General features: G+C 41.9%; 1 protein-coding gene across 9 annotated transcripts in view; it reads right to left on the reverse strand.

The window, feature by feature from the left end:
• Positions 1-14,771, reverse strand: part of LOC122983559 (spectrin beta chain, non-erythrocytic 4-like) — an 82,400-nt gene that overhangs the window by 24,416 nt on the left and 43,213 nt on the right. For 8 of the 9 annotated variants that reach the window (XM_044353366.1, XM_044353369.1, XM_044353365.1 and 5 more), the window contains one exon: positions 11,927-12,073. In XM_044353366.1, coding sequence (XP_044209301.1) covers positions 11,927-12,073 — 147 coding nt within the window. Of the gene's footprint in view, positions 1-11,926; positions 12,074-12,858; positions 13,336-14,771 lie in introns of those variants that run through there. The other variant, XM_044353374.1, reaches the window with a different exon arrangement.

The following is a 14,771-nucleotide window of genomic DNA, read 5'->3' on the forward strand; positions in this document are numbered from 1 at the left end:
GGCTGCTGATGCCTGCCGTCCTCTGCGGCGAGTGGGAGGGCCGCGTGGGCTCGAGCGGCTTCGCCCACAGGCTCAGAGCTGCTACTCCGCACTCATACATACTCGATTCAAGGAGGACCACTTATTCCACTGCACATACAAACAGTATCCAACAGAAACCAGATCCAAAACCATCTGAAGACTCATGTCCGACATATACAGCGACTTCTGTCTTTTCTTTTTAAAGTTTAATGTGGTTCTGACACTCATTGGGTCTCAGCTTTGCCTGTCCATCTAGTGAAGGAAGAGCAAAACATATAAATACTTTCATGCCGTAGCTACAAGTTTAATCATTAATGTATTATAGAAATCTGTGACATCAGGAAGTATCCCTCTGAAACTGCTTCTAATATTAGAATAAACCACAAGTTTAAAGTGATTACATGATATGACTGAAGATGATTCAAACACTGACAGAATATGTAAGCCAAAACAAAATGACTAATCAAAATCCAGAAGAAGAAGAAGTAGGCAAACTGAAGAAGCATCCTGAAGGACAGAGACTGGGGACTCTGATGATGTTAACGCTAACAGATGGGCCATAAGAGCGTCCGTCCTCATTCTGCTGTCTGGTCTGTATATCGCAGCAGACATCTGCTCCTGAGCGACGACGACGCTGCTGCTGCTGCTCGCACTCGGCCGGTCAGTGTGTCTGTCAGGATGAAGCTATTGTGTCAATATTTGCTCTACGTGTGAAAAACCCCGCTCCTCCGACCAAACGGCGACCACAGAGCTCTCACTTTTTAAACGAATAACTGGTGACATGTTTTAGATTCAAGCTATTTTCTGCTAATACTGTAGAGGCTTTTACTGTTCCAAACACTAAGTGGCACACAGCTCTTTCCAGGGAGAAACTCCTCAGTGTGCAGGAAGTGATGCATGTGATGGAACTGCAGGCGATAGTAGCAACAAAAGCCATTATCATCCTCATGGTTTCCTTATTACATTATGTATTGTTTGCCCTAAATGAAAACTATTTGCGATATCATTTGACACACAACTGGTGGTGTGATTTCCGCTTGTTAGCAAAATGCTAATGTTGACATGACAAAAAAAAAAAACAAACAAAAAGAAAAAAAGAAAAGAATTGAAGATTTGAAGTCAAGATTTTACTGCATTTAGTGACAAAGTTGCATTTACGTGACCTGCAGTGGTTTATAGAAACAAAGCAAACACATATAAATTATAAAAGATTATAAATATAACTACACCTCTGTCGTAATGATTCATCATGTCTGGTTCATCGATCATGTTGTTACAGAGATACATGAAAAAAGAGAGATGTGCACTGTACTGTTCACACACACACACACACACACACACACACACACTGACTTTGATTCATTGTGGACAGTTTAACCCAAACCCTAACCTTAACCTTGAGTTTGAGACTGGAAGGTCATAAGTTCGATGTAAATCTGGGTGGGGAAAGTGAAAAGCAGCGCTCGCCCCTCCCTCATTACCACCACAGAGGTGCCCTTGACCAGGGCCCTTAACCCCAACTGCTCAGTGGCCAGCAGATCACACTGGTTGTACTGGGCAGCTTCCAGATATGACTGTGTAACTGTGTGAATGTGATCAGGGCGTTCCTGAGCGTTGCTCTCAGTTAAACTCCCCGCTGAATAAATAAAGGTGAAAAAAAACAACCTTAAAAAACCTTTAAAGGTTTACTATGCAAGAAATTGCAAAGTCGGCCCCTCCTCTCCGGCCAACGAGCACGAGAGAGAGAAAAAGAAAGAGAGAGAGAGAGAGAGAGAGAGAGAGAGGCAGTCGAGCGAACTAGAGAGTGAATGAAGAGAACGAGCGATGCTGGCAAGAACAAAGCTGTGAATCAGAGAAATAAAACGTTATTTTCTCATAGTTTCACAGCAGTTACGTTCTAAAGCACAAATAAACACACTCGCTCTCTGCTCTGCATGTGTGTGTGTGTGTGTCGGTCAAACAGACACACAGACAGCAGAGGAGCAGCACACAGAAGCACTCCGCACACAGCAGAGGAGAGAGAGGAGAAGCAGGGGAAGCACTGAATCATAAAAACACAGTGATGTAACCCGGTCGCTACGCTACGAGTCCTGACTTCACATCCTGATCTGTTATTGGCTGGGGGCTACACACCCATCGCCCAAACAAAATAATAATAAAATAATAAATTACAGGCAGAGGGCGGGGTCTCTGCAGATAAATACACCGTCACAAACTTCTAGTGGGTCATATGTGGTGTACCTTTAACCATAACTAATTCATGCCTGACTCTAACCTTAACCAGGACCTCAGAAATTACGTTTTGCCTCATTAGGACCAGGCTTTGGTTCCCATTAGGACTACTGGTCTCCATGGACTGGACTACTGGAGATGATTTAATGGATATTTTCCATTTTCCATTGCCCAGCTAGAAGCAAGAGATGAGTGCTGTTGTCCCATCTACCTAAAAAGTTACCTCTGCTCCTCTGTGCTGCTGTAAAAGCATCACTTTGAGAGAGAGACTGAGCTTTTTTTCATGTGTTATTGTTAAAACTAAACATTTTTTGATTACCTTTTTATTACAAAATAGTGACTTTCCTTTAAAATCTTGCTGGAATCAATAGTCTACTGAATTTGTGTGTTGCAAAATACATCTGAAAATGGATATAAAGCCAACACATTTGGCTCTAAACCCTTCTGATGTGCACGAAGGCCCGTCAAAGCAGAGCTCACTCGGAAGGATAAGAGTCTTAACGGCGGGGTTGCAGCGCAGGCAGAGGAAGATGCAGACTGAGACATATTCAGGTCAGAATCAGCAGGTACAGACTGACACAGTTACAGATTACCTGAGGGAACAAATCAAAAGATAAACTAAGAGCTTTGTTTAGTGATCATGACCAGGTGCAGGTGTTTTAATTAGTTTTTCTTTCACTGAACCAACATGTTGAAGCTGTTGAATACTAGAAAATAACTGCTGTAGTGTCTCCAATAAAAGAAATAACTGCATGGTCAGGTTTTATGTAATAGTCAGTCCTGGAGCAGATATCCATTTAACTGAGGATAATGTAATACAAAGTGGGCCTTAAGCTCTCTGTGTGTGGATTTACAATTCACTACTGTACCACCGAGGATTCAACTACTGCAGTAACATCTCAAAAAAATACTTTATTCAAATGTCTTCAGTTCAATCACGTACTGCAGTAGCATTCAGACTGCTTTTATCAGAGAAAGGTTTCAGAGAGCGACTCCAGCTCTCTAATATAACTTCTGACCGACTCTGTTTTAAATCACAGATACACAACCTGACTTTGACCTTCCTCTCTGTGTTCCTCAGCATCGCTGTCTCAATTTAGTCTAATTCTAAAAGCTTTACTGGAATGAATACTGCATTAAAAGTGTTGCCAAAATATCTAAAATAAAACTTAAATTGATTGAAAGAATAAAAATATAACAGCAGATCTCTGTCTCAGTTTACTGTTTGCTCTTAGAGAGACTGCTGATATCATCACCGCTCCATTGATGTTCTCACTGCACACACACCCACACACACAACTACACCTACACACACACACACCTACACACGCTCCCTCATTCACGCACACACACTTCCTCATATACTGCAGAGCTGACACAAAACTACAGGTCAAAGCTTAATGCACGCTGTGATGTATGAGTGAGGCAGTTGCATATGCAGCATACATCGAAAAGGGGAAGAAGATCGGTACTAATATGCATACATCATTTAGGTTTTTGCCAACTCAATTTGCAACAGATGTCATATGTAATTCGTTGTAAAAATGATTATTTATTGGGCTCTACTGATGGCAAGGTCGGTCATTCCATCACTGGTCTGTAGGATCCCTCCTCTGTTTCTCCTCCCTGAGGTTTCTTCTATTTTTTCCCTGTTTTTTGGGCAGTTTTCCTTATTCTAAATGAGGAACTAAGGGTCGAGGATGCTGTACAGATTGTAAAGCCCCTTTGTAAATTTGTGATTTGTATTATTGGGTTATATACTATAAATAAAAGATGACTTGACTTGAAATACATCAACAACTATTGGATGGATTGCCATGAAATGAAAAGACAAGATATCTCCCATCTGGCTCAGCTGTACGTTGAGATGAATAATAGTGTAGCATGTTAACATGCTAACATGCTCTGTGACTTTTAATATTTAAAATGTTAGCGAGCCCATGCTATGACATGCTGGCATGTTAACATGTAAACATCCAATAGGTTAACATGCACGTCAACATACTAAATGTAGACATGTTAACATGCTAACACTAACATTAGCTGTGCTTTGAGGCGGTTGCCAACGTTCATATGTCAGTTTAGAGCACAGCTGAGCCAAAGTAAAGATAATGCTGACGAGCTTAAGCTCATGAAAGATGAGCAAAGTCTGACAATGTAGAGCTGAGCCTGACAAGCTGTGGCTTAGATATCTAAAAATGCCGACTGTACATAAAGAAAGGATTTATGAAAACACACTGCAACCTTCAGGACAAACAGAACATTTTGGCCCGCTAGAAGTAAGGATGTAAGATTAGCAAAGCTATTGTTTCTTGATGAGTAATAAGAAATAGATTTCTCAAATTTAAAACAACACAAAGCACTCATTTAAGAGACTCATTTAAAAAGACAAATATAGAAAAAGAGGCAACAGTCACTGAGACATTAAAATAGATTTGTTGTGTCAGAGCACAGCTTTCAATAGTCTATTTACCTGTTTACTGGGGAGACTGAGTGAGAGTGGGATCAGGACAGCAGAGGATGAGACTGATATATGGTAACGATACCAGTTAATGAGGCCAATTACTTATAAGGCGTAATGGGAGATAAAGGGGCCAGGAATCAAAAGCAGACTGGGTTTAGGCTAGCAACTGCATGCGGAAGAAACCATTTTCACTGTGCACTCACACACACACACACACACCCCCACACATACTCACATACACAAACAAACACAATCTGCTGCAACTGAAGCGAATCACCCGTAAACAGCCAGCAGCTTCCACAGTATTTGGTCTAAATCACAGAGAGCAGAGTGACATTACAGTCATTTACAGAATGACTCTGTCTTTATAACGGAGACATCCTCTAACGGCGTGCAGTCTACTGTTACATTGATTTTTAGGTCGGTGAAAAGAAAAACTTGCTGCGTCTCAACAAAAAGTATTATTACACCCCGACTCCTCGTAAACACCGATGTAGGAATCTTTTGTTTTTTTGAGTTTCAGGACAAAAGTTTGTAATCGGATCTTTTATTCGATCATAAACTTTGTCGTAGTTCCATATCTGAGATACGATCCACATTAATTGATTTCTACTTATTTACACTGATTTGTTTATTTGGCCCCGTTGAAGAAGCCCAGTCATCCTGCAGCGACACAGAACAGCGGAGTTATTGATTAAACAATGCATTACATATTCAGAACACTACAAAGCTCAGCTTATTAGACTTGGCCCCTTTACACTACACCACATTAAAACCTACAGTTGTGGGGCTTAGTCTCGATACTCCAAAGCAGCATTCTGTGCGCTTACATCACTTCCTGTTCTCTACCTACTTCCTGCCGTCCGACTGAAAGGGGACAGGATTGAGATTGTGAGAGTAAGAGAGAGAGAGAGAGAGAGAGAGAGAGAGATAGGGAGGGAAGGAGGAATGACCTTCACACATGAGCTGTATGAAGAGAGGAGGGAAAACAGGGAGAGGGGGAGAGGAGGATGATTGGACAGCTGTTGCCTGGCAACCCCAGCAAGCACAGGAAAGAGGAGACACATTGCTCTGGATGCTGCCAGGCCGCTTGACGTCATCAAGGTAAATGACACAGTACACAAGTTACATTATAATCATCCAAAAACGCCTCATCAACTGGGGTCTTCCCTCATCACACACACACTCACCTGCACAGTTACATCATCTCAGACTCCAACGAGATGTCCAGTATGATCACATGACTCTACGGCCGAACATTGACAAACACAGATGCAGCCGATGGAGTCTTTCTCAAAGTTCACTGTCAGTAGCTGCTGAGGACAGCCAGTAACCTTGAGACTATGACCTTACTTGTGTTAGTCATTGACATTTAACTGATGCAGTTATCTAGAGTGACTTATACTAATTACTGTTGATATTATTCTAATTTAATTGTATTTTAAATGTGTATTTTTATAATGTGTTTCTTTTACATTTTGTCTTAATGCCTTTTATGTTTTATGTAAAGCACTTTGAATGACTTTGTTGTTGAAATGTGTTATATGAATAAACTTTGGGCAATGCATGAGTGTTAGGACAGGATGCCATGATTAATTGCAGATCTGCAATGATTAGTCGATTAATTGATTAGTCGATCAACAGAAAATGAACTGATTAAAAACTGTTTTGATAATTGATTGAAGTGTTTTGAATGATTTTTTAAAGAAAATAAGCTAAAATTCTGTGGTTTCAGCATCTTAAATGTGATTTTTTCACCTGGTTTATTTAGTCCTCTATGACAGCAAACTGTATATTTTTTGAGTTGTGAATGTCAGTCGGGACATTTTAGGTTGCATCTTCAATTTTCACAAATTTCTGACATGAAAATAATCATCTGATTAATCGAATATTAAAATATTTGTTAGTTGCAGCCCTCATTGTTTGGTTAAAGACCAAACAAGAATGAATAGTTTGCATTGAGTGCTAAGAATAAAGAGCAGAACAAAACCGCCCAAGTCAAATTTCTCTACAAGGACAATAAAGTATATATTATCTTATCTTATTTTATAACCTACTGCAGTATCTCATCCTTTTTTACTGAAGTACTGGTAGGATTGGAGAGCAGTTTACAGAGCCGTGAATTCAGAGAGGCACTAAATTTAGTTCCATTCTTCTCTGCTGTCAAATCTTTTCCGTCATCGTTTCCATCTCCTGTCAGAGGCAGAATTTCATTCACTGCACGTTGCGGAGGTCAGACATTCAAGTGAGTTGATGGAAATGCAGAACTTGCACTTTTGGTGTGAAAGCCCTGTGAGGATGCAATCACACCTACGTTCTTTGTGTTAAGCTCCGGGGCACGATATAAAAATAGTTTGCTTCAGTTTTTGCTGTTAGTTTCTTGAAGAAAAGCATGATGGATTTGTCTACACTGTTTGCTGTAGTGTTCCTTCTCTTGTCTTCGAGATACATATTAATAAAAACACAAACGGCTGGATGTGAGCATCTAACAAGTCGGCGGTTTGCTATGTTTTGCTTTCTATGCATGAGAAACCGTCTATCAGATGTAAAAATCTCTTTAAACCAGTAAAACCTTGTGTGTCTGGCTGTATCCTAAAGTTGGACTGGGATATGTTAACAGCACTCCTGGAGGCTTTTTCAGGTGTCTTTCAGGTGAGACCAACCAGAGTTTAATTAAAAATATGAAAGTTCCTTCTATGGACAAACTAACACATCATTAACGTCATAATTTTATACTTTTGACCCTGATGTTAGCCTTTGTTAGGCCAGTCTAGAGGCTCTGCAGAGCTGCCTTTAGGTTTAAGGAGGACGCTTTTAAGAGTAAAGAGTGCTTTTACTGAAGAGGAAGGGATGGAGAGCAGACAAACTAACTGGCGATCCGTGCGGCTATGAGACAAATGTCATTTAAATCCACCGAATACTCTTTTAATCCATTTAAGTTGAGCAGAGCAGGTAAATTGTTTGGGCAGTTATTCATTTTCCTGCACACTCTATACACACACTGTACACACTGCAATACAGATGCACTCACAGATGGCTGATGCTACCCTAAAAACCAGGCAATGTGCTTCAAAGAGTTCTTCACAGCAGAGAGAGGTTCTTACCCAATTACAGAAATAGACTCTCAGAGGGCACGAAACAGAGAGACACAATCAGGACATAAGAAGCAGAGTGTTTGCGACAATAAACAGGACCACAGTCAGCAACATAATACTCAAAACTTACTTGAAGATTTATGTAATATAATCAGTGTTCATATTCCCACCCTATGATGTTGTTTCCCTGTTTAACCTCATGTTAATCTGTTTACTTTGATTGTAACGTGCTTCGAAAACTAGAAAAACGCTGCACCGACATAATTCATATTTGGACCTCAGCTGCAGCACAGTTCAAAGGGACAGAACAATATTTCTAAATCCTCAGTATTGCCATGAAGAAGATGCCAAATACTATTAATGTTTTCTCTCAAAAAAAAAAAAAAAAAAAAAAAAATCCCTGGTTGCTAAGCAACGGCCACGGAGCAGGCATGTGGGGTGAACGTGGCTGCCACGTACGACTTCAGAAGCGAAACCCTGTCTTTCTGCCAACAGCTAGACGACCTGGTGTGACTACAGTCTGCTACTAAGGAGACCGGGGACTGGACTGTGAGCTGGGACCATTACAGCACAACACACATCATTACACACACACTCTTGTGCACTTCTGTATTTGTGTGGATCATGTTGGTATAATATGTTCACTAGCTCTCCTAACCCTAACGTCTAACCCTAACCCTAATTATCTTGCCGTAAATGTCTTATTTTGGTCAATTCCTCCACTGATCCTCCTTGAAGTAAAAATAAACCAAAAATAAAAATGCTGTCTCAACCTTTGTCTCCTCAGCTCTTCTAGACCACAAAGGATCGTTGTATATTTCTGTTAAAGTGGAAGAAACGCACAAAACAATCTGGTGTAGCTGTCTTCACAGTGGATATACTAAATGACTGATTGCTGACTGTATAGATACATGTTTGTGTGAATTTGGGCTATATGAATAAAAAAAATTAAAAAGGATGGAAAGGAGACTGATCATGAAATGTGAACAGTAGCTGTACATGATGTGATTTAGCTGCAGACAGGCTGGTTAAGTGTAAACAAAACTTAATATTATTATTCAAAACAAAGCAAATCAATCACTATTTATTTTGAATATCAAAGAATTAAATTCAGTCAAATTGAATAGAAAAAAACCAATAAAAATCCACCAAAAAATAGGAATATTTTAGGATTTGAATAGTGTTTGATTAGTGTAAGATTTGACAGGAGTTGAGTAGGTTGTTATTGTTTTTTACTGTCAGTCAAATTACACACTTTCATCTGAAGATGAAAAGAAAGAAATACACTTAGTAATATTCAGATACTTCAGCTTGTGGGGAAAAAAAACAACAGTGGACTCTTTTATACGTCTCAGCAACAGCAAAAGTTTTGAAAATTTGGAACTTTTCCCTTTTTTTGTTTACCATACAGAACATTTTAAACAACGTAGTAAAATTTGCAGAAAAACACTGAAAACACAAAAAACAAGAAACTGCAGCGTTTCTCCTCCTCGTCTCCTCTGTCACTGTCACTCTCTCTCTCTCTTTCCACTGTAAGCATTTTCCAGTAACCCAACTCTACTTACAGATAAGCACATGCCCTATGAATCTATAATGAAACAGCTCAGTGCTCTCAGGCCTCGCTGTGCTGCTGTCTCTACATCATATTACTGCATATTATCATTACAGGGATATACCATCAGTCAACCAATTTCCTCACATTATAAGCCCACGATATAGAAATGCACACACAGGCTATTATGTGTACACAAACACAAACTTCCCAGTGCCCACTATAGAAGAAAAACAGCCTACCTGTATAGTCATCAATCACAATGTGACTTTTTCTGCTCTGACAGTATGAACAGAAACAGGAAAGTGACAGAAAAGGTTGTTTTATGAGTATTTAGTTGACTTCTATCTCCATACCATTCATTTACTGGCTCTAGTTTCTGCCCAGTACAAGCTGAAATTACAAACATATTAGTTATTATTAGTTAAACTCGCTGTCTAAGTACGTCATACCAGTAATCCTTGCCAGTGTCTGGACCGTGACTTGCTGTATGTGCACGGATTACACAGAATGCAGTGTGCTGTGTCTTGGCTCCGTTCGCTCTGCTCCCATCAGGGGAGTTCAGTTTCAAGCCCTGCCCAGTATTAGACTGCGGAGGATGAAGCCATTATGATGCCATAGTCAACTGTATGTGCTGTTATAGTAAAGTATGATGTTTCGCGACTGATGTGGTGTAAAGCTTTATGATAATAATGGGTTTCAGTGCAGTGTTTTTTCACCAGAGATAGTTCTTTGGCCTTCCTCAGAACAGATGTACTGCCAAGATTTGTTCCTATTATACACTTTATACACATTGAACTGCAGCCGTTCACAGGTTGGATGTTCTACAGGGGTTCATTGGTGTCCATGTGTCCCGTCAAAGCCACTCACTTCCCATACAAGGGTCATCTCATACAATATCTAATTTTGTAATAGCCACCAACTGTCTATGCGACCTGGTCATGAAGCAAGCATGCAAGTGAATTAGAGACAAATCTAGCTTTAGCATCAGTTTTTTAGCTTTTTCTAAATAGTTTGTTGTATTTCAACACAAAGTGGAACTTCAGGAGGTCATGTAGACCTTGTATTCTACAAATAAACCCTGCCAGGACGACATCATTTCATCTTTTAGAGTAATATCTCCTCTGTGCCTTTGATTAATTTTCTTGTGATGTACGTACGCAACCTTTGATAATTTATTTAGCAGAAATAGTGTTCATGTTCTCGGGGGATCATAACATTTAGAGTGTAAAAGGCCTCTGGAAATTTCAACTGAAGTCAAACACAGAGGCACACGCTTCCTCACATCTCTACGCGTGACTTTGCCCCAAAATAGGGCCACAAATCAGTGACGAGATGAAGACGGCCTGAGGAAATGTGACACTCAACAACAGCTCTACTGACTAGTAATGACTGTACACACCCAGATTCATGTCACGGCAGCGAGTCAGAGGTGTGAGCACAACAGCCCAAAGTCAACCAATGGAAACTGGATGTGCAGCTGGGGGAAACACTGGCTAACCCAATTACGTCTGTGTCGAGTCGAGTCTTCAGACGACAGGCTGATGTGCTCTATAAATCTCCTTAATATTAAACAGATCCTATCAGGGACCAGAGCAGTGGTGAAGGTTACAGCGCTCCACTCTCTATTTAAAACCCTTCTGTAATACTTTCTGTCCTTGCCATTGGCTTTGTTACGCTTTTGATAATGAGTTTAGAGCTTTAGTGTTTGATACAAGTACCAATCATATAAAACAATTTAAAATAAAACTGGCAGGAGGTAATGAAAAGCTTTGTTTACATCAATGATGCTTGTCTGAAGGGAAACAGACACAAGAGGTCACTTTTCTCTTTAAAATTATATAAGTAAAAGCTAACCTTCAGTGACCAAACAGATATTTGACAGCTGCTATTAATCTTTCCAAACACACATTAATATAACAAGTGATTCACACTAGACCGGAAATCAACATTGTTTCCTCTTATTATCCATTAGCTCAGTAAGCTGGCTGGCATTTACTGTAAACATCAACATGATTTAAAATGATGATATATGTATAAACTTATCCTTTTGTTCTAGACTCTGTGGAAAAATGGCTTAAAGTCTGGGTGTAGTTGATAACAATAAATCAAACTCTGCTATAAAAGTGTGTCTCACAACTTTGAAAGACGTCTAATATTCAACACTTTGATATGTGACGTTTCAAATTAACTTATAACAACAAAATAATTTATTATGCAAGTTTGGAACATCTGCCAAAGACAGACATGTGATAGACACAGTGACAAATACTTCTGATTGACAGTCACTTGTTTGTTATGATGTTATGTTTACCTTAGTTTAAATCCTAAACCTGTATTTGGCTCACTCTGAACTGTCTCAAGTGTCACTATTACAAAAATCATGATATGTAAGGTTTCACTAGTAGTTCAGTGGGCTAAAGTCCATATAAATAACTTCCACAGACGTTTTTTATCCAGTTTCAAGGAGTCAAAGGTCATGAAACTCACGTAACACCAGAATCACCTTGTAAACTTTCAGAGAAGGGAAACAAAAGCGCCAAAACATCTTTTTGGACTCACCTTCTCAATCTTATCCAGCCATTCCTTATTCTGAGCCAGTTCAGCCATGAAAGCCTGGTGCTTCAGCCATTTCTTATGAAGCTTCTGGGTCTCGTCTCGGCTGCTGTCCCTCGCCATCAGCATCTTCTCACACACCCAGTCCCCAAGCTGAGCGAGAGAGTTAAGAAGAGAGTGAGAGAGAGAGAGAGAGACAGAGAGAGAGAGAGAGAGAGGTGTCAATACCAGATATTGTTCATGCTGTATATACATATTATAAATAACTGTTGGTGAGTAGAAACTTATTTGGATACATAAAAACACTCACACACAAATTGGTGCATGTTGAAATTGTAAAGGAAACGTATGCTCGATTGCATAAGAGAAACACACGTTAACCATACATTATCATAATTCACACATATCTCTTCAGTAGCTTCTGTTATGTGAAGAAGCAAAATATAAACAGGATGGCGTTCTGTTGATAAATACACACACAGACACACGCCAGCGACACATACGGCGAGAAATACAAGGTCAAACACACAGACATGAATATTTAATGTCGCGCAGCAGCCACATGTAGGCAGACACACGTGTACCAACAAGCATGGCGGCAGGAACTCACATGTACACACAACACAACAGATCTCAACACACACCCACACAGCAACCGACCCACACACACACACACACACACACACACCTCCACTCCCCCATCCAAGAGTAAAAACCTGCACATTTTTGCCTGAACAGATTGTGTCCGCACGAGGCGAACACACGGTGTAAAGATCTCACGCCTGCGCTGACAGCATCAACAACATATTCAAGTCAGCATCATCTCCGGTATCAACATCCTCACAACTGCATCCCACATCTCCACCTGTACTTTTATCCCCTCTCTCTCTCTCCCCACGAACCCAACTGTGCAACTGTACGGCGAATAACTCGTTTACCGACGGCGTTTAACAGGAACAGCCCACGGGGTTGTGGCAGCCGCAGGCAGCCGCTGGTATCCGCATCCTCGCTGGTCTGCCTTCACACTCATGCAAAGACGCTCTCCGCCGCAGAGCCAGATGGAGAGAGGACAAGGGAAAGAGGAAAGAGGAGAGCCCCAGACAGAAAGACAGACAGATGCCTTCCGGAGAGAGAGCCGAACACGAGGCAGCGGCACAAAAAAAGGTGTGCGGAGATGAAAACACCGGAAGGTAAATATCAACAACAATATCGGAGGCTGAGGAGACAGACTGGAGACATCAAACTGAGGCTGCGCTCCCCTCTCTCTTTCTCTTCTCTCTCATTCTCCTTGCCTGGCTTGCTGAGAACTTGCTGTACGCTCAACCGGGAGAGAGAGAGAGAGGGGAGGGGCGGGGGCGGATCACTGACGAGCGAGAAGAGAGAGAATGAGGATGACTGACAGAAGACGAAGAAGAAGAAGAAGAAGAAGAAGAAAAAAAAATCCTCCTCCCCAAAACAATAAAATGGCAGGCAGCCGAGCCGGTGCACAAGCGCCCCTCCCCTGCCTCACAGCTTCAGCGAGCGGGCGGGCGAGTGAGTGAGCAGGCAGGCTGGCGGGTTGAAAGAGAGAGAGAGAGAGAAAGAGTGGAGGAGAGTGGAGGAGAGGGAGGAGCAAAAGACCAGGATTGGGTTTTTGGGGGGTAGGGGATGCAGGCAGCGCCTCAAGGCTCACCAGTCATGGCTAATGATGCTGAGCTGGAGGAGGTGGAGTGGGGGGGGGGGATCGAGGAGGGGGACGTGGGCTTTAAATGTGTCAAAGCAGAGGGATGTATGAGTGCGAGGGGAACGGAAGACTGAAAAACAGAAGAACAGGTTTTTTTTTTCTCTGCTCTTTTAAGGGATTGAAGCACGCCGGTCTCTGCTAAACAGCTGAGCTCACGACTCCTCTATAGCTGCTTTTGTTTTATCCTCCTGCACTTACACACACCGCCTCCCCCCCCCCCCCCCCCCCCCCCCCCCCCCTACCATCCCTCTCTTCCTCTCTGCAGCAGTCCCAAGCAGCTGCACTCTCTGTCTCCAGCTTGCCTGACGCTGCTGCAGTGGTAAAGCACAGAGAGAGAGAGAGAGAAAAGAGAGAGAGAGAGAGAGAGAGAAGAAACAGTAAAGGTTTGGACACCAAAAGAAAAGGAGGAGGGGTGATATAGTGGGAGGAAAGAGAGCGGTAGCAGAGGATTGGACGGGGCAGCGATTTATCCTGAATGATGTATTTGTAGTTTTGATAGACTGACTGACTCTCGTTCCTTTAACGGACCGGAGCTGGATTCCTGTCCGACGCCCCCTCTTTGTTTTGTCACTTTGTCACCGCTCCCTGGAGTTGTCACACACAATATAGACACGTAAAGACATGCCGGCTAACACGAGTAAACACGCTTCACACATTCACACACACACATACACGCAGAGGCAGACGAGAGCGTATGCACACACACACACACACTCTTAAGGAGTGCACATAAACACACACACTAACACGCAGGTGTCATGACCACAGAGGTCATGGAGGGTCACTGCCTGATGTCCCCCTTGAGACTGTAAATGAATTGAATGAAGGAGGAGGAGGAGGAGGAGGAGAGGGAGAGTGGGGGGGGGGGGGGGGGGGGGCAGGCGTAGAGAATGAATGAGAATGAATGAGGGAGGAGGGGAGGAGGAGGTAGAGGAGTATGTCTGACGTAAGAAAAGAAAAAACGGGACAGAGAAGAGAGGGAAGAGGAGAAAGGAAGGACAATGAGAGAGGGACAGAGGAGGACGCAAAGCCTCCGAGTCATCGAGACGTCATCATCAGGTATTTTTAAGCTGCTGGTCTCAGTTTTAGTCCATCAACAGACATCAAAGAGTCTCTGGGATACTGGAT

Source organism: Thunnus albacares, chromosome 6, assembly GCF_914725855.1.
Source record: "Thunnus albacares chromosome 6, fThuAlb1.1, whole genome shotgun sequence".
In the NCBI taxonomy this organism is placed as follows: Eukaryota; Metazoa; Chordata; class Actinopteri; order Scombriformes; family Scombridae; genus Thunnus; species Thunnus albacares.